At 43.0% G+C, this 21,454-nt stretch overlaps 1 protein-coding gene across 2 annotated transcripts in view; it reads left to right on the top strand.

Moving 5' to 3' along the window:
• The window catches only part of JARID2 (jumonji and AT-rich interaction domain containing 2), a 228,380-nt gene that overhangs the window by 91,118 nt on the left and 115,808 nt on the right, over positions 1–21,454 (top strand). For both annotated transcript variants that reach the window (XM_082046119.1, XM_082046120.1), the window contains exon 2: positions 4,966–5,101. In XM_082046119.1, coding sequence (XP_081902245.1) covers positions 4,966–5,101 — 136 coding nt within the window. The remainder of the gene's footprint in view (positions 1–4,965; positions 5,102–21,454) is intronic.

Below are 21,454 nucleotides of genomic sequence, written 5' to 3'. Positions count from 1 at the left end.
CATTTCTTCCCAAATTAGCAGTATATGGCAGTAGCTGTTAAACTTTTTTACAAACATCACCTCTATGACTGTAGAGCTGAAAGCAAGCTGCCAGCCAGGGAGATTGGCAGAGAGCTGCTCTGTGGTGCATGAGGCAGCATCTTCTGCAGGAACATCCAGAGAGGATGTAGCAGTTTCTCATTTAAAACAAACTGCTTATATTCAGTGAGAATATAAGGTTGATGGTGAGACCACATCTGGAATATTGTGTCCAGTTCTGGGCCCCTCAGTTCAAGAAGGACAGGGAACTGCTGGAGAGGGTCCAGCGTAGGGCAACGAAGATGATTAAGGGAGTGGAGCACCTCCCTTATGAAGGAAGGCTGAGGGAGCTGGGTCTCTTTAGTTTGGAGAAGAGGAGACTAAGGGGGGACCTTATTAATGTTTATAAATATATAAAGGGTGAGTGCCATGAGGATGGAGCCAGGCTCTTCTCGGTGGCAAACCATGATAGGACAAGGGGTAATGGGATCAAGCTGGAACACAAGAGGTTCCACTTAAATTTGAGAAGAAACTTCTTCTCAGTGAGGGTGACAGAGCACTGGAACAGGCTGCCCAGGGAAGTTGTGGAGTCTCCTTCTCTGGAGACATTCAAAACCCGCCTGGACATGTTCCTGTGCGACCTCACCTAGGTGTTCCTGCTCCAGCAGGGGGATTGTACTAGATGATCTTTTGAGGTCCCTTCCAATCCCAAACATACTGTGATACTGTGAACATACCGTGTGGGTAAAGGGAGGTTGTGCTCCTGAGGGTCTCTCCTAACTGAGATGATTTCTATGATTCTGTGATCCTCTTCCTTGTCCCCTTGGGCTCCACTTGCTGAACTGTCGCTTGGCTGCCTTGGTAGCTGAGGTTCAGATAAAATGCAAGATGTGTGGTTCCCCGAAATGGAATAACAAAGAGGGTGGCATGATTAATTTTTTTAGCGGTTTAAAGGAATTGATGCAGTTGAGTTTCTTAACTTTGCCCCAGGGCTTCTGATGTGTTTGTGTCTGTTACTTTTTTACAAAGTTTATAAACTCATTGTGAGATCGGGAGGCAGAAACCATCTCAGCTGACCTGCACAGTGAAGGCTATGGGCTTGCAGTGATGAACCTACAGTTCAGGATGTTATTCAGTAATTTTTTGGCTCTAAGTCAATAATGGACAATCCATTAGTACCCCATAAGTCGTTTCAATGGTTAATTACTTGCAGAGTTGCAGAAATTGATCTTTAATTCTCTCTTACATTTTTCTGAATTTGAGTTCCAGCTGTTGGATTATATTATAGCCCTTTCTGCCAGCCTCAGGAGCCATCTATTATCAAATTTCTGCTCCCTGTGGAAATATTTAAAGGCAGAGATTGAATCAGTCCCTTTGAGGGTTTTGTTTGTTTGCTTTTGAGAAGTTACAGAGATTAAGTTCCTCAAGGCTTTCACTTGAGGATATTTCTAAACGGTTCTGGGTGTGTGTGTATGTTGTTTTGCTGAAGTGAGGTAACTCTTCCAGTTGTTGGCAGCGTGAGCGTAGAGCGGCTCTTCTTGCACTGGCGTGACGAGGCAGAGACAATCTGACCCATGTAATTATGGTTAAACGTGTCGGGAGCTGGAGCTGCGTCGCCCGAGGAGCAGCAGCTCAGCTGGGCTCCGACTCAGCTGCTTCTCCAGCTTGCGGCTGCTTTTGTGCCGCAGGCTGGGGGGAAGATGCTGTCGACAATTGTGAAACCTTTTTATTGCTCCTGCGTATGGAGCCGCGGGAATGCGGGTGCTGGCAGTGGCTCGGCCCCTTATTTTGCTGACCTTGGATAACACAATGTTGGGGAACTCGAGGACCTTTTTACAAGCTGAGTGACGGGTGTGGGGAAAGCCCACAACAGAGCAGCGTCAGCAGGACAGTGGCTGCAAGGTCAGCACAACGGGGCTGGTGGAAGCTCTGGTGTGGAGAGACACACCTGTGGGCGTTTCTGTACAGGGTGCTGCTGTTACAGAGGCAGGAGTGAATCCAGTATGGGTTACCTTGAGTTTTACAGCTCCATGAATTGAGCGTGGTGTGCAATGTTGCTGCATTGGTTCAGGGGCTGCTGAGGGAGGTCCTTGTTCCTGTCTCCCATCTCTTTGCTGGTGGCACTGTGGCCCCCATGGGCCCCAAGCTGGTGGGAGGGCAGGAGCATCTCCTGCAGCAGGGCTGGAGCCTCTAGCTGGTACCAGGAAAACATCTTGGCAGCGTTGTCCCTCACAAAATAGGGTTCTGCTTTGCACACCATCCTTTTTGCATGTCCAGCACATTGCCTGGGGATAGGGAGATGACTTCAGGCCGTTTACAGAAATACTTGGAGAGGGTGGCCTAGAACAGAGGCCTCTGACATGTGGTGATTATCTCCGTCCCTCCTGCAGCAGGGACAGTAACTGGCGTGTCCCAGGGCACGGGTTGTCCCTGCCAGTGGTCCCTTACCTGTTGCTGTTGGCTGGCCAGTTTAAAGATCAATCCTGTCAGCGGGTTTCACCCTGTTGCTACTGAAACAGCAAGCACTGCCATGTGCTCCTTGCAGCGAGATGTTGTGGCGAAGTGGATTTAAGTGGGATTTTTTTTTTCTTCTGCATTTTTAGCAGAGATAAAAGGGCCACTGGGATCAGGAACTGATGGGTGCTTTAATGCAATTCCAGCTTCTTGAGGACTGTAGGGTCTGGTGGAGGAAGGGGTTTGTTTGTGGCTTCAGGAGGCGTCTGGTGTTTCACAGAAGAGAGATGTCCGGTTGATGGGGGCTAAGGACAGCAGCATGTCTCTGAGTACACCTTACGTTAGCTGGGCTCAATCCTTACATGTGTCTTGTGTATGCCTGGCTTTTAAAGTATATAAAAATACAGGGTGGAAGTTTTGTTACCTCGTGTTAGGGTTTCTGTGTAACTCATCTGGGCTTTGAAGTCAGGAGAAGGGTGCCTGGCCAGAGGGCTCTTCTTCCTCTTCCTTATGTTTGCTGGCCGTCATATTGGAGATTTGAACAAATGCCAATGAAGGAAGCAAGCGGTGTCTGCAGGCCTGTGTCCGTGACATGGGTGGGAGCTGGAGGTGCTTATGAATGTTTTGCAACTGAGTGCGATTCCCTCCAAGATTTAACAAGCAGTTTCTCTGGAAACAGAAATGTGTGATGTCCCGCTAGGCCCTTGTCGGTGGGAATGTGAGTGGGGTGTGTCTTTGAGCAGGCTGTGTTAAAATCGAGCAGGCTGCAGGCCTCTCGCATTTAGTGTCACTTCTGGTGAGGGCTGAAGTTGTGTTGGCAGCAAAATGGTAAGCCGGAGTTGTTCATGTAAACCTCTGTTGACAAAATAACTGGATGTACTCATCCTTTTAAAACATTTGCCTGGAGATTTTTTGGGGGGGATGGGCGGGGGTTGGATTACAGAGTTTGCTTTCTTTGCCCAAAGCTGCCTGTCCTCTGAAGTTCCCTGGGCATAGCTCAGCCTTCTTCAAAGTATAGTAGTTTGTCTCTTGAGCGAAGCACACATCCTGCTGCCAGAAATGTTGGCTGCTTTCACTGCACTCATTGTGTTGCCCCTTTTGCTTCCCGTTCTAGCCCCTCAAGTAATTTTTTTTTTTTTTTTTTGTGGTGGTGGTGGTGGGGAATGTTGATCACAATTCAGCAGCTGAATGCCAGTATCGCAGTAGAGGAGAAAAAAAAGCTGTCAGTGGGCACATTGAACTGTGCATATTTTTTCTTTTAAGTTGATGCTAGGACAAGGGTAATGGCTTTAAACTGAAAGAGGGTAGCAAATATAAGGAAGAAATGTTTATGATTAGAGTGGTGAGACATAGGAACAGGTCACCCGGAGAAGCTGTGGATGCCCCATCACTGGAAGTATTTCAGGTCAGGTTGGACAGGGCTTTGAGCAACCTGGTCTAGTGGAAGGTGTCCATGCCCGTGGCGGGGGGGGGTGGAACTAGATGATTTCTAAGGTCCCTTCCAACCCAGACCATTCTGTGATTCTATCATGTCAATCAATACTTTGACAGGTGGGATGGTATAAACTCTTCTTGCCTTCTGATGGGGCTTGCTGATGGGGCTTTTTGGGTTTCCAGGGCAGTGTGGCAGTATGCTGTGGTATGCTTACCTAAACAAGACCTGCCTATAAATGTCAATCTTTTTGCTTGGCAATGATGTAGCCCTTGAGGAATTTGAGGGCAAGACTGCTCAAACAGTGATTTTTAAAGACCCCGAGACAATTACAGGGCTTATGAAAATATGATGACTTACCTGATCTCACTTATGTCTTTATATCAGTTTGCTGGCTTAATTTATGTGAATGCTAAAGGCTTTAGGGAAATGCTTTTTCAGGGAATTAATCTTTTAACACAAGCCAGTATTAAATATGACATACACTAGTATTCCTTTTGACAATATAACATTTTTCTCCTAAAAATAAAGTAGCAAACATATGCCCTGTGGGCCAAATGGCACTTGGCTTTACAGTGAGATAAATTCAGAATAACTTGATTGTTATTGATGTACAACTTCATTGTAATGCTGCAATAGATGCAAATCAGTAAGCCAGTGGAAAAAAAAGTCCTGAGCCAAGAGGCACAAACCAGGGCCAAAATGGCAATGAGAGAAGTTGCTACACAAAACTTACCACTTGAATTTCTACAACATTCAATTTAGTGGTTTCCAGAGCCACCCCCCCCCACCCCCCGCCCCCCGTGATAAATTTCTCTGTAAGAAATTCATTATGAGGGTTTTAACAAATAGGTTTTACCTCCTGTCTAACACCTTGTACATGGCTACTGCCGTTTGCAGGATAAAGGATTAGAGGGACAGTATATTTTTCCTCAGCTTTTTTTTTTTTTTTATTAAAAATAATCTTTAATTAAAAATAATACTTGGCTTTTGGGTTTTGTGTGTTTTGCTTTTGTTTCAGATGCATGTAACTGACCTCTCCTTTCCCTTTCCATGTTTAGGATGACAGCGATGGGATTCCCTGGTCAGAGGAGAGGGTGGTGCGGAAGGTCCTTTATTTATCTCTGAAGGAGTTCAAGAACGCACAGAAGCGGCAGCACGGCGATGGCATCAGCGGGAGCCTCAAGGCAGTGAATGGTGAGCTGCCCCTGCGGTACCGCTGGAAGGACTCGGTGCTTTTCAGTGCGATTCTTTTGCTGTATCGAGGAAGGAGACCAGTGCACCACCTGGCATGCACTGCGCACTTTTGACCTGCACAGAACTTGTTTCTGAAGTGCTTAAAATGCCCGGTTTGAACAATCCATATGTTTTGGTTTCCGGCAAAGCCGTTGAGATGGGGATGGGTTGGAGGGTGGGTGTCAGGTGGGAGGACAAGGACAGGCTGCTGTTGGTAGAAAAGGAGGTTTCTCTGGTCAGTCCTACTCCCTGATGTCCTGAGTAAGTCGGTAGAGAAGATATCCATTTAAAGGTGATTGGCTTCAGTTATCTTGGGGAAGACATTCAGACAGAATTTAACTACTCTGTCATTTAGATGCAAGAAACTGGCTGACCAGCTTCTGTATCTCTGAAGTGATCTCAGTCCATGCTGTCTGTTGTCCAGAGGTGAAATAGCATAGGATCTACATAAAAAGATTTAAAGGACTGAGAGGACACAAACACTGGGACAGTGGAGTCACCTAGTTTAGCAATTCACAGAACAGTCATTTAAAGGTTTTAAAAGGGCATGCAGTCAAACCGAGATGGCAGAGACCTGAAAGGAGTCTAATTTTATTTATTTAATCCTTTGGTCAATTATTATCTGTTGCTCCCCCTTCCCTCAGAGCTTGCTTAAAAAAGCCATGGTGTCCTGAGTGGTGAATATAAAGTGTGTCTCTTTCAGATTCGCTCCCTGACACAGGAGCCGTTCTTGAAAAGGCTTTGTCATGCTGGCTTGAGCCTTGAAAGTGATGACTAGCAGGATTCAGATTTCTGGGCAGGCTTATGGTTTTCTCTTCACTCACAAGAGCTTATTTGTTTCTCTATGGAGGTTTATGGCAGCTCCTTTTAGACATGTGCATAACTATACATGTGCTAATGCATTAAAGCAGCAGTTGGGTGCTTACTTGGTAGGTTATTCATATTTATACGTAGCTTGTGTTTTTGACACGGTGAGTCATATTTCACTGTGTTTTCACGGAGTGGTATTGCCGACAAGGCAAAAACCTAGGGGAATGGCTGGATAACTACAGGCAGCATGATCAAGTTACTGTATTGCGTAAGCAATTGCAAAGTCCTTAATGTGATTGAAGAAGACCTCAGACTTCTGAGTTCAGTAATAATATCAAATACTGATCTGATGGGAAGGGGCATCTAGCTTTAGCAGCAAGCCATTAATGAGCTTGGAGGTGTACACAAAACAGCGCTGGCTTTTTTCCCCTCCAACACCTCTGCATCATTGATCTTCTGTCAAACACAATTTCTCTTGGAAAGTTTCTTATTTCGTTGTGGGGGTTTTGTTTAGTCAAAGGAAAAAAGTCTAAAGGCGAGAAGCACAGTAATTGTGTGTTAGGAGGCTTTGATGGTGTGCCAGGTTACAGGATGACTGAGGTTTTTATGGTGTCTAGTTTCTCCAAAGGCGGCTTAGATGAAAAGTGAGTTGGCTGGGAATGCTGTGTCGGTGCAGGTACCAGACGTGGAATACGCCATCAGCTTCCTCTGGCAGTGGCACAGCTCACGGTTCCAGAGCTTGCCTCTTGCATTGAGAACGTAGTGTTTGGTGCTTTTGCTCCCTCACAGAAGTAGGTGATCAGTTCTTTGGGGGTTTGTGGTTTGTTATTTTTTGTTTGCTTTTGGGTTTGGGGTTTTTTTTTTGAGCCAGAATGATATTCTGTATTACTCTTTTTGTTTGCTAAATGATTCTTTAAATGTCCTGTCTCAACACTGCTCTGTTTCAACATCACTGTCCAAAAGCTTTTTTTATGCACTGATATTTGGAAAAATGTTTCATTATCCGGAGAAGAGAGATTTGCGAAAGGGAGGAGGATTGATGTTGGGTGATGACATTAAGAAAATCTGTTTAAACATACAATTTATTCATTACATCTTAAAAAAACCCGTAGCCCTATATTTTGAAATCGACAGCTCCCTGTGGACTGAGGAAAAAGCAGGTCATCCTAAGAAGTTACCAAGCTATTCTGAATTTAGGGAAATGTAATACTTTAAGGGGGTGAGCCTTAGATCCAGGATTTCATACTGTTGGAATAAAAACATTTCCTTGCGTATGTCCTTTGTTTATTAATATTCTGCACCCCTAGCTCTTGGGGAGGGGGCAAGGGGAATCTAGCTGAAATAATGTGAGATTAAATGTGTTCAGGGCTTCTGTAAAGCTGGGCTCCTCCCCTGTCTTGAATTCTGGTTAGGGTGCTTTGCCTTGCAAACGTGAAGTGTAGGGTTTGTGCTGCACAGCCTTGTCCCTAGTGAACTCTAAAGGGTCTTACTTCTTCAGCTGTTGAAAATGGAATAGTTCTACCTTCCAAAGCCTGGCACGTTTAACCATTTCCAGGAGTGGAAAGGTGGGGTCTGAGTGAGGTTCAGGCTTTCTGAGCTGTCTGCTCAAGGTGGAAATGTGGATTGGTCTCACGTAGTTCCGAGAGCTCAGGGGACTGCAAACAATTAGGTAGCAGGATTTTGCCTCGGTGCCACCATCTGTAGTGCAGAGAGAGTTTTTTTGTTCTGGTTTTATAACTCTCATCCCTTAAATTTATTTATTTATAGACTTGCAACCTGTAATTTTGTTCAGTAGGGAGTACTTACCTTTAGCAATAGAGGCAGGTAAAATACCCACCAGCCCCTTGCAACTGGCATCTTTAAGAAGTTTTTATGGATTTGAAGTGACTGAAGTTGCATAAACATGCTACAATAGTTGCTTTGCCAGCATTTACCAAGCTATAACTAAACTCGTATGAAATAGATTGTAAGTAGTATTTCAGCTGGCTGGTGAGTACAGTAGTATTGTTAGTGATTTGGTAGCTGAAATGATGATGCCTCTTTGATTGACAGTGCAAAAAGCAAGTTCATTTTAAATGTGAGAGATGAACTCATTAACAGGAGTCTTTTCTGTGCTAAGGTTTCTGCAGGTTGTAAAATGTGCTCATGATGATGCAGAGACAATTAACTTCCATGCCTTTCTGAATAATAAAAAATAAAATTTTAAATAAATAAAAATTCAAACTAATTTTGGAGATTATATGTACTGTAATATCTTGACTGTCTCTGCCTATTAAAGATATTTGTTATCCTGAAAACAATCCTGCAATTTTAGGTCTGTGGCCAAAACTCAGTTACTTAGGTGGTTCTGATTAAAGTAGTGGGGTTTTGTTTGGGAGTGGTGGTGTGTTTGCAGGTCTCTTTACTCCAACCTTTTTTATATCTCCTTCTCACCTGAAAATTTTTGCTTACATATTTGTGCTGCCAGTTATTTTTTATCTTGTTTTTCTACTTTCTTTACTCTTATTCTCCCCACCACCAGCTAGAAGGATTTCGGAAAAGGGCGAGCGGGTGTATTATGGCCATTGTATAGTTGGATATATTGCATGCGTGCTTATGTTGACTCTAGGTTATTTGCAGAGTATGGAATGACACTCTACAGTATGCCTTTGTTTGCTACATGTTCCTCTCCAGCACGTGGGAATATAAAATCTGAAGGAGGTGCTTCTGCCGCTTGTCAAGAAACCCTCTGCAGCCCTAAATGGGATACTGGAACTCTGATTATGGAAACAAGGTCGTGTGCTGGAAATCCCAGAGGGACCTCTTTAGTGATTTTGATTACCGCTGCCTGTCATTTGCGTTAGGATTTTAAGAATAGGGATTGGTGTTTGGAATAGTGATACCAATTTTCAGAGATCCTCGTCTAAAAGGAAAACTAATTCCCTTGGGAAATGGTTTTCTTCTTGTGTAGCTTAGAATGTGAGATAAGGCTGTAAAAAAGGCAATGAAAGATGTAATTATTGCTCGTGTTCTGATTATGAGAATAAATCCAGTACCCTCAAAAGAGTACGTCATAAAGAAAATTTTAATGAGATAAGATTTTAAATTCTGTTTTTCAAAACCTGAGATAAAGAATAAATTTGTGTTACAGAAGTGCTAGTGTTTTGTAAATGGAAAAAGCACCAAATTTTGTTTGTTTGTTTGTTTAAGGTGGTTAGTTAATCTACAGAGATAAGAAACCAGACATGAGAATTATTCAAGCAGATAGTGTGTTTTCACCAGCTATACTTTTTCCTAGAAAGGTGTCATAGCAATTTCCACACTTGCCAGATAACTTAAGCTTGTGGCAAACATGATCTAATTGGGAAGTTGAACGTATCCGAGGGAATGCTTTAGTTCATGGCAGAAGCTGGAAGTCTTTCTCATCTAGTAAATAGAGATGAGTAAAAATATGTAATTTTGCTATTCTGAGAGATTTCACCTTATATTTAGGGTTGTTAAATGTATTTATCCATTTTATGTGTGTTCTTTAAACAGAGTAGGAACTGTGTCAGCATTTTGATGGAGGTGGTGGTTGGTCCATGCGTGGCTGTGGTGCTCCTTCCTCCCTTGTGTTGGTCTGCTCCTGCCCTCAGCCGTTCCCACTCTAATGCTAACATGACTTTCGGAGGAGGTTTCCTTTCTCCAGAAATAAAATGTCTCCGCACAGAGATGCAGGAGCCTGTGAGGCAGCCTGTGGCAGGACTGCGGTGCCGGACCCAGCGGCAGCAGCTTGCTCTGACACCACGGTCTGCCTGTCCCTTGGTTGGCCAGGCCAGCTGGGGTAGGCAGCAATGCTATCTGGAAATAGCTATTTTGTCGTTGCTGCACAGATTTTCAAGTTTTTCCTGCTCGCTGTGTGGGGGTTTTCTGCTGACGATCCCCAGAAGGCTGTATTGAAATGAGGGTGCCCAGTGGTATGGTGGCGTGGGGCTGTGTTCATCCGACTCCAGCTTGTTGGTGAAACCTCTTTTCCCTGGCTATGTAGATGGCACCCCAGGCTTGGCGTAAACATTGTGATAAGCATGGTAGAAATGCCCAAACACAGCTAAGCCGTATGATTCAACTCAGTGCCGTGCATTATTCACCAAAAGCCAGCTGTGCAGGGTTGGCAGCAGCTGCCAGCAGGGCTGCCACATCTTCTCTGGGCTGAGGCCACGTCTCTTCTCTTCCCACTTGCACAGATGACAACACAGCAGTCCTCAGGGAAGTGTTGCTGTTTTGGCTGCACCCCTGCATGCCCAGAGCAGCGCTCACCTCCTTCCTTCCTGGTGTGGATACAGAGGCTGGACCACCACTCAGCCTTTAGTTTGGAAGAAGGAGGTATTGCTCTTCATTCACTGTGATGGTTCAAATATACTGGTAACTTCATCTCTCTTATTTCTGAAGGCTGCAATTAAATACTGGAAGAAGGTTTTATGCTAATGTTTGTCTAGGGAGCTTTTCACTCCATCAGTGATGTGAAATTGCGTTTGTTGACAGTGGGTAATGTCTATCTGTCTCCTAAGCTTTAGTAGAAGATTGTAAGTGTGCCAAGGACCCTTGTCTGTGTAAGTGGATTTTTAAAATGCATTTACAGAAGCAGAAATACCTCTTTCAACTTTGCAATATTTTCTCTTTACATTCAGAGTAAACAGCCTTTTTGGCTAGTTGTAAACTGTGATTAAATATAAATGTTTTCAACTAAAAGGTTCAGAAAATAAGCATTTGAACAGATTTGTCGTGGTACTCAACATCACTTTCACTTTGGTACTTGCTGTCAAGTGAATTTAAAGATTAACAAATAAATAACAGGATATTTGGGTTGGGCTCCATTGAAAATTTCCAAATCTCCTTTCCTTTCTTTGTTTTTTAGAACAGAATTCGTTTTCGAGCCTGCCAGGGACTTGCTTGTTCATCGGCTGTGTCATGGTTTAACCCCAGCTGGCAACTAAGCACCACAGAGCCACTTGCTAACTTTCCCGCGGTGGGATGGGGGGAAGAATCAGAAGAGTAAAAGTGAAAAAACTCGTGTGTTGAGATAAAAACAGTTTAATACGAAAAGCAAAAGCCATGCATGGAAGCAAAGCAGAACAAGGAATTAATTCACCACTTCCCATGGGCAGGCAGGTGTTCAGCCATCTCCAGAACAGCCAGGCTCCATCACATGTAATGGTGACTTGGGAAGACAAACTCCATTAACACTGGATCTTCCCCCCTTTTTTCTTCTTCCCCCAGCTTTTATTGCTGAGCATGATGTCATATGGTCTGGAATATCCCTTTGGTCAGCTGGGGTCAGCTGTCCCAGCTGCGTCCCCTCCCAACCTCTTGTGCACCCCCAGCCTCCTCACTGGTGGGCTGGGGCGAGGAGCAGAAAAGGCCTTGGCTCTGTGTAAGCCCTGCTCCGTGGTAACTAAAACATCCCTGTGTTATCAACACTGTTTCCAGCACAAATCCAAAATATAGCCCCCTACTAGCTACTATGAGGAAAATTAACTCTATCCCAGCCAAACCCAGCACATGACACAGGCTCTGTTTGCCTCTTCCATTATTACCATGTATAAAAATTCTGCAGGCCAAATTGCGCCCTCAGTGATCTCTATCCAATTCGATTATGTCCAAATTGTGCTCCTGTCTTAATACAATTTCAGTGTTTGGCAAGACTGCCAGAAAATCGTCTCTTGCAGGATACCCATCATCCTTCTTCTCTCAAACATAACAGAGGTGGCTATTTTTTTAACCAGAGAAACAGAGGAATTGTGTAATTAATTTTCTTAAAACTTCATTTCATGGCCATCTAAAAAGAGTTGCTGTTGCCCCGAGTACATTTCTAGTGAAAGTAATTCTAAAAATAATCTCGCCTCCCTGTGTATTGCTAATTGTAGGTAATGGAAAATGAAAATGGCAGTGAAGAATCTGCAGAGGCGCATGCATAATCTGTAAGAGACTGAGTTATTGTAGGTCTAAAATAAATAAGATGAGGAAAGGTAAGAAAGAGTTCAGCAGCAGCTGATGGGTCTGGTCCCCCTCCTTTCACCTCCTGTCTTGTGCTGGCTCTGCCATTTGTCTACCCGTGCAGTGCAGCCAATTCAGCCTACTAAAGTGGCAGAAAACTAGCCCAGAAAAATGATGTTAAAAAAGACATCATTTTATTCAGTTTAGTGAACTAGAGAGGTTCATGAAGAGGTCAGATGAGCACCGAGTGTGCATTTGGTGGAAATGAGGGGCCAGGGTACCTTGACAGAAAGCTGGAGAGGAGGAAACCGGACTTGTCACTTCCTACGGTAGCAAGCTGCCTGGTTGGCACAGTCATCGTGTCTAACCACAGCCTTAGGACTGGCACAGTCGTCTTGTCTAACCACAGCCTCAGATGCTGGAAGGGACAACGGTTGCCAGAAATAGGAGAAAAAACGGCTTAAAAATTTGTTGAAAAGTGCTTCACAAGTGTAGGTGTTAGATTTATTTATTTAAAAAAAACCCCAACAATCCACCAAAACAAACACAAAACCAAATGAACAAACAAAACCGAGAAAACCCGCGCTGCTGTAGTGGTGAAATTCGTTGCATAGACTGTCTGTGAAACAGATCTTTGCCTTAACCCCAACAGGGGACAACAACTTTGTTTTCCTTGACTGTGGGTCATTCAGATTTATCGTTTGTGTCTGCAGTCCAGAGAGCACCCTTGACTGCAGACAAGCGAACTGCTTCCTGCTGTCTTTGGCAGCCATAAGATTGCCAACCAGCCTAAATTTGCACCCTGGCATATACAGCCAAAAGGATGGTTGCGGTTTTACCTTGTAGGATTGCCAGCTCTGTTAAAAATTGTACCTTTTGCCAATTCTGGTTTGCTTATTTTAGAAATGAGAGTAAGACATAACTCATGCAAAGCTGCTTTTTTGACTGTAATATTAAATGAGAATCCAAAGCAGTGCATCTAATGCAGCTATTTCTTTAGCTGGCAGACTAAGAAGTTTAAGTTTGTTACAAATTTTTTTTTTTTTTTAAATGATTAGATATTTATTGGGATGTTAAAAAACAGAGAGATCTGCTTAGAGCATTATCCTTCAAGCTGACAGGCTGGAGTGGATGAAGTTCATGCTGGTGACCTGCTGAGATGAGAGCTGGTGGTTGGTGCGGGTCACATTCTCCAGCTGTTGAGTTGTGTAAAGGAGGAGTTAAAGAGATAACTTGAGGCTTACATAGAAATCAAAACAAATTTAAACAGCTGTTGAAGGTGGTCTAAATGATGGAGTTCCACAGCATGATTTCTGTCTGGTGGATTATGCTATTGAAAGGGATGGAAAACTTTGTGCAAAGTGCGGGCACAAAGTGGAGCTGAAGGCAGCAATCCTGCAGTATGCTCAGAAAAAGTGAGCACAGTGCTTTTCTGTTTTAAGAGCAATAGTTCTCAGAAAGTGTGGGAGGGGGAAGAAAGGTACTTTACCTCTTTCTGTCTGATGCCAAATGCTTATCATTTTAGTTTTTTAATAAAATGTTCTAGTGGAAACCAAAGGTCTGCAGGTTCAAATATGTAGCTGCTGTTCTAATGACGGTTTAAATTTCAGTATTCCTGTTGTTCCCCTATTGCCCATGATTGGCAGAAGGAAACTGTGCATTGAATAACTAGTGTTTTTAATTTGAAGGACAAACAATAAGTGATCTAACCAGAAAAATAGCAGGGAAAGAAAAAGTAATTGAAATAGCATACTGTATTTTATTAAGAAAATAGGAATGTAGCAGGAAAAAAAACTCAGTGTCACAAGTAAAAGCAGAGAGAAGTTCCAGTTGTGCACACAGACTCCGAAATGCAGGTTGCTGTAGTCAGTCCTGGGGAACTGTATTTTCTGAAACTGTATCTGTGCTTAGCTTTGAATAAGGCTTTTGCTGATTATTTTCACACTATACCTTTGAGCTCTTAGTGCAAGACTACATTTTAGGGAGCACTTTCAGAGTATTAGAACATATTTTCAGTCTTCGAGGGCCTGTCTTTTGTCTTACAACCTTTGCAGCAGTTTTTCCTTTACATGGGCAGGGGGCATTTTAGAAATGGCTTGCTGTCTGAAAGAGTGGAAAGAGTTTGAGAACTGTTAATATTTGGTCCAGGAGGACATTATTAAGGCCATTAGGCTGTGTTTAATCAGAGCAGATGTCTTGTGTGCTGTAAACCTTCTCGTGTCAACCCTGGCAGTAAAGTGGTTTTAAAAGAAAAAGTAGAGATGAGTGATAGATGGCTGTAACTGCTGATGGCCACAGCAGCCACTTTTGCAAGTTGCCTGACATAGCTGCTAATGCACCCTAATCTTCACCTCAAATATCCTCCATTACTGGTGTTCCCAGGCTTTGACTTGTTAAGTGTACGGGTTGCCAACCGAAATGTATTTGGGGATCCTTGTAGTGACGTGGAGTAAACTGAAAACATAAGCAGATTGATATTGTGTTATTTTTAGGTGTCATCAGCTCATGTTTGAAAGTAGAATTTCTTCTGTGGAAAGCAAGAAAATCAGTCCTCTTTTTGAGCAACAAAACTCTTCAGGAATTAGTCACGTTGATTTCACGGCCCATAACAGCCTGGGTCTGTGCTCTGAGCTCACGCCTCCCCCACATTTTGGTTTGGTTTTTACTGGGATCTTTTTGATTTAAAATCTCCAAGAAACTGTTCTGAAATAACTTCTGTCTCTCGATAACTGATGATGATGAGAGGTTCATCACATAGCAGATACTTCCCAGAGCTTGTGGGTGAATGTTTTCTGGAAAATAAATATAGCTTAGCACATATACTGTTAAGTCATAGCAGATTGCTCTACATCGTAATAAATGCGCATGCATTTTTATATCTTTTTTGTGTGTCTGACTGGCACAGATTTATTACATACAGTTAATGTGATGTTGTATTCAAAATTAGATGAATTCATGTTTTCAATAACCTGCCTTTGATGTCCTTTATTTCCCAATTTGAATGAATTTAATACTGTGAAGGGGGTGTCCAGTCAAAGGTGTAGATGTAGAAGTCTTGTGCTTAGGGCGACAGGATGACAGTGACAAGCCTGATTCACAAGTGTTGCTTCTGGTTCATCTGAAGGAGTTTCCAGCTCCAAGAGCGAAAGGCAGCTGAATTTCCACCCTTACCCATCCTGTTTCCTCCCCTCACAAGTCTGTTAGTGAGCGCTGCAATTGCAGTTGGGACCGTGTGATGTTTCAGATCTGTCCACTAAGAGGCTAACTCGTTCCAGATAAGCCTTGAACAGACAACATTCATTTTTTACTTTGCTCAGAATTTCCTGTGCTTTGTTCTGCATCTGCTTGTGAAGGACTGTGTTATCTTTGAAAGCCTTCATCTTGTTTTCTTTATTGAAGCTATATGCTCAAATGGAAAAAGGGAAGAGCTGGAAGGAGCCCAGCTGGAGCAATCTGCCAAGGATTCCACAGAGGGACAGAGCTGGCAAACTTCTGAAACCTCTTCAGCTGACCTCTGGTGCAATTTGGGAAGCCAGGAGATAAGCCACTTTTCCTGCAAAAGATTTGGCTTCAGCCAACCATTCTGAGTAATGCCAAAATACCGCACCAGAATTTAATTGCATTTTCCTCCTCCTTCACTCATCCCTCACTTAGCTTCTGTAGCGGCCAACCTTAAAAATATTTCAGTTCAGCCTCTTCTAGTCTTTGTGTGTGTGTGTGTGTGTGTGTGTGTGTGTGTGTGTGCGTGTGTGTGTGTGTGTGTGTGTGTGTGTGTTAACAGACATATTGGAGGTAAATTGCACCTTGACACGCTCTGTTTCAGCCAGGTTACCTTAAAACCAGGTTCTTCCTAAAACACCTCCCTCGGACAGTGGTTGTCTCCTGGTGCTGTGAAAGGTGAAACCATTAAATGGCCAATTGTTTTTAAAGATGCTCTGTTTACTGTGGCTGTAAAGCACCCCAGTGTTTCTGTTTCATGCCTGCTATGTATGTGGAGAGACTGAAAGAAACTTAAAAGTTATGAAAATGGCACAGAGTGACTAGTACAGTTGTTCCCTTTCTTCGCAGCATATGAATTTTCATTCTGGTTCAGCGCGGTAATGTTGTCACCATGTCAGCAAGAGGGTGCTAGAGCAATGGTAGCAGCATGTCCTCTCATAGCAACCACTGAGAAAAGGCAACTGGGTTGTACTGAAGCACACAGATACAGGTGTACTGCATGGAGAGGGTTTAAGAAGAATTTAATCCCCTTTTGTTTCTTCCTGGCCCTGGCTCATTTGCTGTGATGTTGGGATCTGGTTTTGGAGTCTCAGGCTCTCCTCATTCCCTTGTTTCAGATGCCAGAAGGTGGAGTTGTGCAGAGCCTCAAAACTTGAGGCATCATACAGGAGTGGGCTGAGGTTGAGGAGACACATATTCCTGTTATGCAGTTCTGCATGGAGGACTTCATTTCCCCTTCCCTCCTGTTGGTTCCTGTGGTACGTTTGTCCAGGAGCATGCTGTTTCTCTTCCAAAGAGAAGAGTCCCAATGGTTCGTTAATGTGACTATCTACTCAACAGGACAGTAAACTAGGTGTTTTCTACAGTAGTTTATCTGCCTTTTTACATCTCGGGAGGTCAGCAACAATTACCTCCAGGTGGAAGCCATGAATAAGGGATAGAAGTTACCAGAATGTGGCTTGAATTCCAAATCTTCTTGAAGCATAGTTGTTGCTGCTCTTCTGCCCCCTCCCCAAAATCAATTAAAGATGGCCTTTTGTGGAGCAATGAGATCTGTGGTTAGGGACTACTTGTCAAGTTTGATTTAGATGGAAGCCTGTCCCAGAAGCTTTACCTCATCTCATTGTCCTGCAGGGATGAACTTCAAATGCCACTTTACATTTGCCCAAAAATGACCTTCTCTAATTAGAATGGACAAGGCTGTCTTAGCTAAGTAGGTAAACACGGCCCACATGCAATTGTAGATTTAAATGCACTCTTTCATAGATTACCTTTGCACAGTATAGCAGTGTCCTTGAATATTTAAAATCTCATTAACAAGAGACCAGAACTGACGAGTAAAAGTTCTTTGTGAAAGAGAGGTTTTTGAGCCATGAACTGATGTTGATCTCTACTAGGCTGGAGGAAGACTGTTTGGTACAAAGTCGCCTTTATGCCAGCATGGAAGGTGCTCTAATAAAACTGGCATGCAAAGTCTTGAAGGTTGATTAACATCCAGAGCATAACACAGGGTTATATACAAGTACTCTGCTCATAAAATAGAATAAATGGCCCGTTAGTTAAGGCATTGCTTAGTGCAGAAAACCACCTTTATTTCTGAAATGGATCTAGGCGTCTACCATAAACAGCCTAGAAAGCAGACTTTCTTTAGAATAATTGACTTACTGGAAAAAGAAGTTTAAGATACTGTCTGCAAACTTGAATATTAGAGATTATAGGGAAGATGTTTTGCAGTCCTTCAATTTCCTTGGCGTAGTTGGATGTCAAGATAGTGCTGCATTACCATCTGACTGGATCAAAATTGTAACTGCTAAGTAAATTTCTATTTAAAGCTTCTCAGATCATCTTGGACTCAGTGGGGGTAGTCTCATGAAAACTAAATTTACAGGGAAACTTAGAAAGGAAATGACTCTGCTGAGAAAGACAGTTTGTGCTTTCCTACTTCCAGGAGAAATTCTGCCAGTACAGATGAAGGACTCCAAAACTTTACTAAGGTTTTGGGAAAATAGCCTTCAGCTTTTCTCCAGTGACTGCTTTCCCTCCTCACCTAAGTTGACCAGCTTCTTCTTCAGGCTAAAGGAACCAGAGAGTAGACTAAAGGAGATGGTGTTTTCCATGCCAGCTCTGTTTCCCTTCACTCAGGTTGAAAGCAATGAAAAGTACTGATTTGGTGTCCTCTTGTCATGAGAAAAATTCAGTTCCCTACAAGGAAGGTGGCTTTGTTTTTTTGTTTTTTTCCCTTCCCCTAAAAATGAATGCTATTCTGCATCTTGAAGGAAGAAGGAAGGATGACCACTCCTCAGCTCCAAGGTTTGGGAGTGCATAGTAGTGCCAAGTTCAGCAGGGTCTGGGGAATTCTTCCAGTATGAAGAGGGGGGAAGGTGCCCTCTATAGGGGGCAGATTTTTTCCCAATATGGCCTATTCGGAGCAGAAGAATATTTTGGAAGGCAACAGCTACTTTCATAGGGAACATCCTTCTCTAACTCAGGTGGAGACGTGCCAAATGAAAATATGACTTCAGAGGAGTTAATCTGCTAACATGTAAGAAGCTTCTGCTGATTATGTAAAAAAATGCGCCCCTTTTTTCCCCAGAAGCTTATAGCTCGACTGAACGTAAATACTGTTTTGAGGAAGAAGCTAGGTATGGCTCTTCTCATTGAGACCTTACTACAGAACTTGTGCCTTGGTCAATGACAGGATTTCATTGCAGGAGCTCACACATCCATTGGATAACTTAAATATGCTGGCTTAGTGTTTAGTTGGAAACTACAGTGGAAAACAAAGGCAAAGCTGCTGGAACCTCGCAGATTGCAGAGTTTCCCATGATACATTTTCTCCCTCAAAATTCACTTAAATGCAATCTATGTTTAAGACTACACAAGCTACAGTTTTACTTTACGTACTAACCAGTGATGTGCGGCAGATGTTGCTGAACATATTTGGTGCCATCTCTAGAAACAGAGAGTGTCAAACCTGCGTACGTCCTTGGAACACTGACGTGTGGCTTCCTTCCGAATTGCAGAGAAACTGCTCCTGGTCCAAATCCAGCTGCTTCTGCTGCTTAAGCCTGTCATGAGGGATATTGTTATTTATATATCGCTTGCTCTCTGTGAAATATAGGTCAGGTTTTTTAACTTATGATTGCTCATAGGACAAATAATTCTCAGATACATCATTGTTAATACTGGACAATTAGGAGTACTCCCTCTCTTTCTGTTTGCCTATGCTCTTCATCCTTTATCATAGGCCTTTTACTTCCCTTTTAATTGGAAGGAGGAAAATGTGTTTTCCTGTTTCTCCTTCTACTTTTCTTCTCCAGCTACTTCTGTTTTTCATTCTGTCTTTGTCCTCTTATTTTCTGTGCTCCCTTTGAAGCAGGAGGGTCTGTTCCTGCACGGTGCCGTGCTATGAGGACAACTCTGGGCTGCTTGCAGGAGGCTTAGTGTTACAGCCATGGAGATCATAAATTTCTCTTTTTTTCTTTTCTCTCCTCCTCCCCCCACAACTTCTGGGCCATCCAGCCTAATGTGAAAGCAGATTTGCCTTAGTATTTGGAGAAAAGATCTATAATAAGCACTGGGGACATGCTGGTAAAAAGCATCAGCATGGCATACCAACTCAGTTGGAGTACTGACTGTACATTAATTCTCTAACTTATAATTAGCTATATTAAATTCCAATTTTCTGAAAGGAACCATTATCAAATAACACTCTGTTTGAAATCTCAAAGAAACATAAGGAATGAAAGCTTAGTCCTCTTATGCTTTCATCTTTCAGAAGCAATCCCTATCTCAACATCTTGACCTACATTTTCTTTTTACCCTCTCCAAGAAATATTGTGTGGATTTAATGTCTCAGAAGGGAGGTGAGGATTTTTTTTATGCGTGTGTGTGTGTTGACATATAAAGTTTGAGGAAAACAATGAGGCCTTCATATCCCCGAGGACTTTTTTTTTAAACTTGAAAGTGTTTTCCATAATATCTCTGAGGCAGTCTTTAAGTTCAGAAAGAAATTTAATTTTAAAAGTCCACCCCATTCCTTTACAAGTTGTCCACTTTTATCTATCTAGCTTCTGCCAAAGCTTTTCCTGATTTTACACACCAGTAGAGAAAAAAATTGGACTCTCCTTCCGTCTCACATCCTGCTTGCCACTTGGGATCCAGTCATACATTTTCTTTTGCCATTAAATGGGATCAAGGGCCTTTTTTTGGGGGGGTGGAGGGTTAGATCTTTAAAATTATGTTTTTGTTCACATTTATTCTCACCCATATTGTGTTGCTGTTTGGTGTTAGTAATAAACAGTTATACATGGGAGTTAAATCTTGACCTGAGCGTGTGTAGTAGCAAAGGCTGTCAGTGCATCAAGTGCTTGGTGCAGGTTACAGGCTAATTGGGGTCCCAGCTTTGAAGCTGACGATGATTCCCGCTCCATATCCTGCGCCTCTTCCAAAACGCAGCATGTTGTACCTGTGCTACTGCTTTCCCATTCATAGAATCACAGAATAGTTTGGGTTGGAAGGGACCTTCAAAGATCATCTGGTCTAATCCCCCTGCAATGAGCAGGGACATCTCCAACTAGATCAGGTTGCTCAGAGCCCCGTCCAGCCTGGCCTGGAATGTCTCCAGGGATGGGGCATCTGTCACCTCACTGGGCAACCTGGGCCAGTGTTTTGCCACCCTCATTGCGAAACATTTCTTCCTCATGAGACTGGGCCCTCCTGCCATGTTGGGACGGTGGCTCAAATACCTGCAGCGTGGTTGACGCTGTCCTTTCTGCCTCATCCCAACACGTGGGGCTGTGGTTATAAAGCAGGAGATCTGTTCAGGTGGGCACAGGCAAAATTCTTCTCTGATTTGTTCAGTATGGTTTTGTTCGGTGTTTTTTGTGGGGCTGGGGGTGTGTTGACAGCACTTTGAACACACAGAGTGCTAAATGCATGCTAAGCATTAACACTATTTTATAGTTTTTGTAGCTTGATTTGGGCTTGGTAGAGATGCTTTGAAACAGCATAGAAAGGGAATGTTCTGACTCCAGGAAGACTTAGCTTGTCTGAACTGTTTCTGTGTAGTATCTCTCTTTAGCTTTTTATAGGCTACCATGAATGTACAGAGGGATTACAGTCATCACTTCTGTATCTTTTTTATTCTTCAGTATTGTCACGTCATCTTGAAATAGACCTACACACTGTTTTTTTGAATATCAATAATGTACCTTTCATCCTAAACCAGTTTTTGTTTTGGTTTGGTTTTGTTTGGTTTTGTTTGTTGTTGTTGTTTTAATTGTAGTAATACAATGGCGCACTTCAGAATACACACAGCCTCTTGCGGGTATATTTTGAAAGCTCACTTAATGTTTTAATCCTACATTTCTATGCTGTTTCATTGCATGTACCTCCCACCCCCTTGCCCTAATTTCTTCGATGCTGTGCTTAAAACAAGCAATGTGCTAAGGGGTATCAGCCTTCAGTTACATGAATGGATGGAAGCAAAATTCAGTGCAATGAAGCCTTGTTTTGGAGGGATGGGGAATCCGTATTCTTTACAAACTGCAAGATAGTATTTAGTCTCCTTTGCTTATTCGCAAAGATAGAATCATTAAGTACACATCACTGTATAGTCTTGATGGTATAAGTGTGTGATGATGGTCATTCCAAGGTTTCTATTAAGTCAGGAAGCAGCTAATGTTGTTTCACTTCCCCTTCTAATTCCCTGAAACATGAGCTAAGAAAGCTGTTTAATAGCAGCAGAGTATTTCATGGCAGTGGAATTTCTTTTACTCCTCTGGGTGGTGGTGTGGCGGGAAGTCTCCTTAACATTTCAGAAGCCCTTTC

The sequence above is a fragment of the Streptopelia decaocto genome, assembly GCF_964273445.1.
Source record: "Streptopelia decaocto genome assembly, chromosome: 2".
In the NCBI taxonomy this organism is placed as follows: Eukaryota; Metazoa; Chordata; class Aves; order Columbiformes; family Columbidae; genus Streptopelia; species Streptopelia decaocto.
This window is presented reverse-complemented; position numbering and strand designations above follow the sequence as displayed.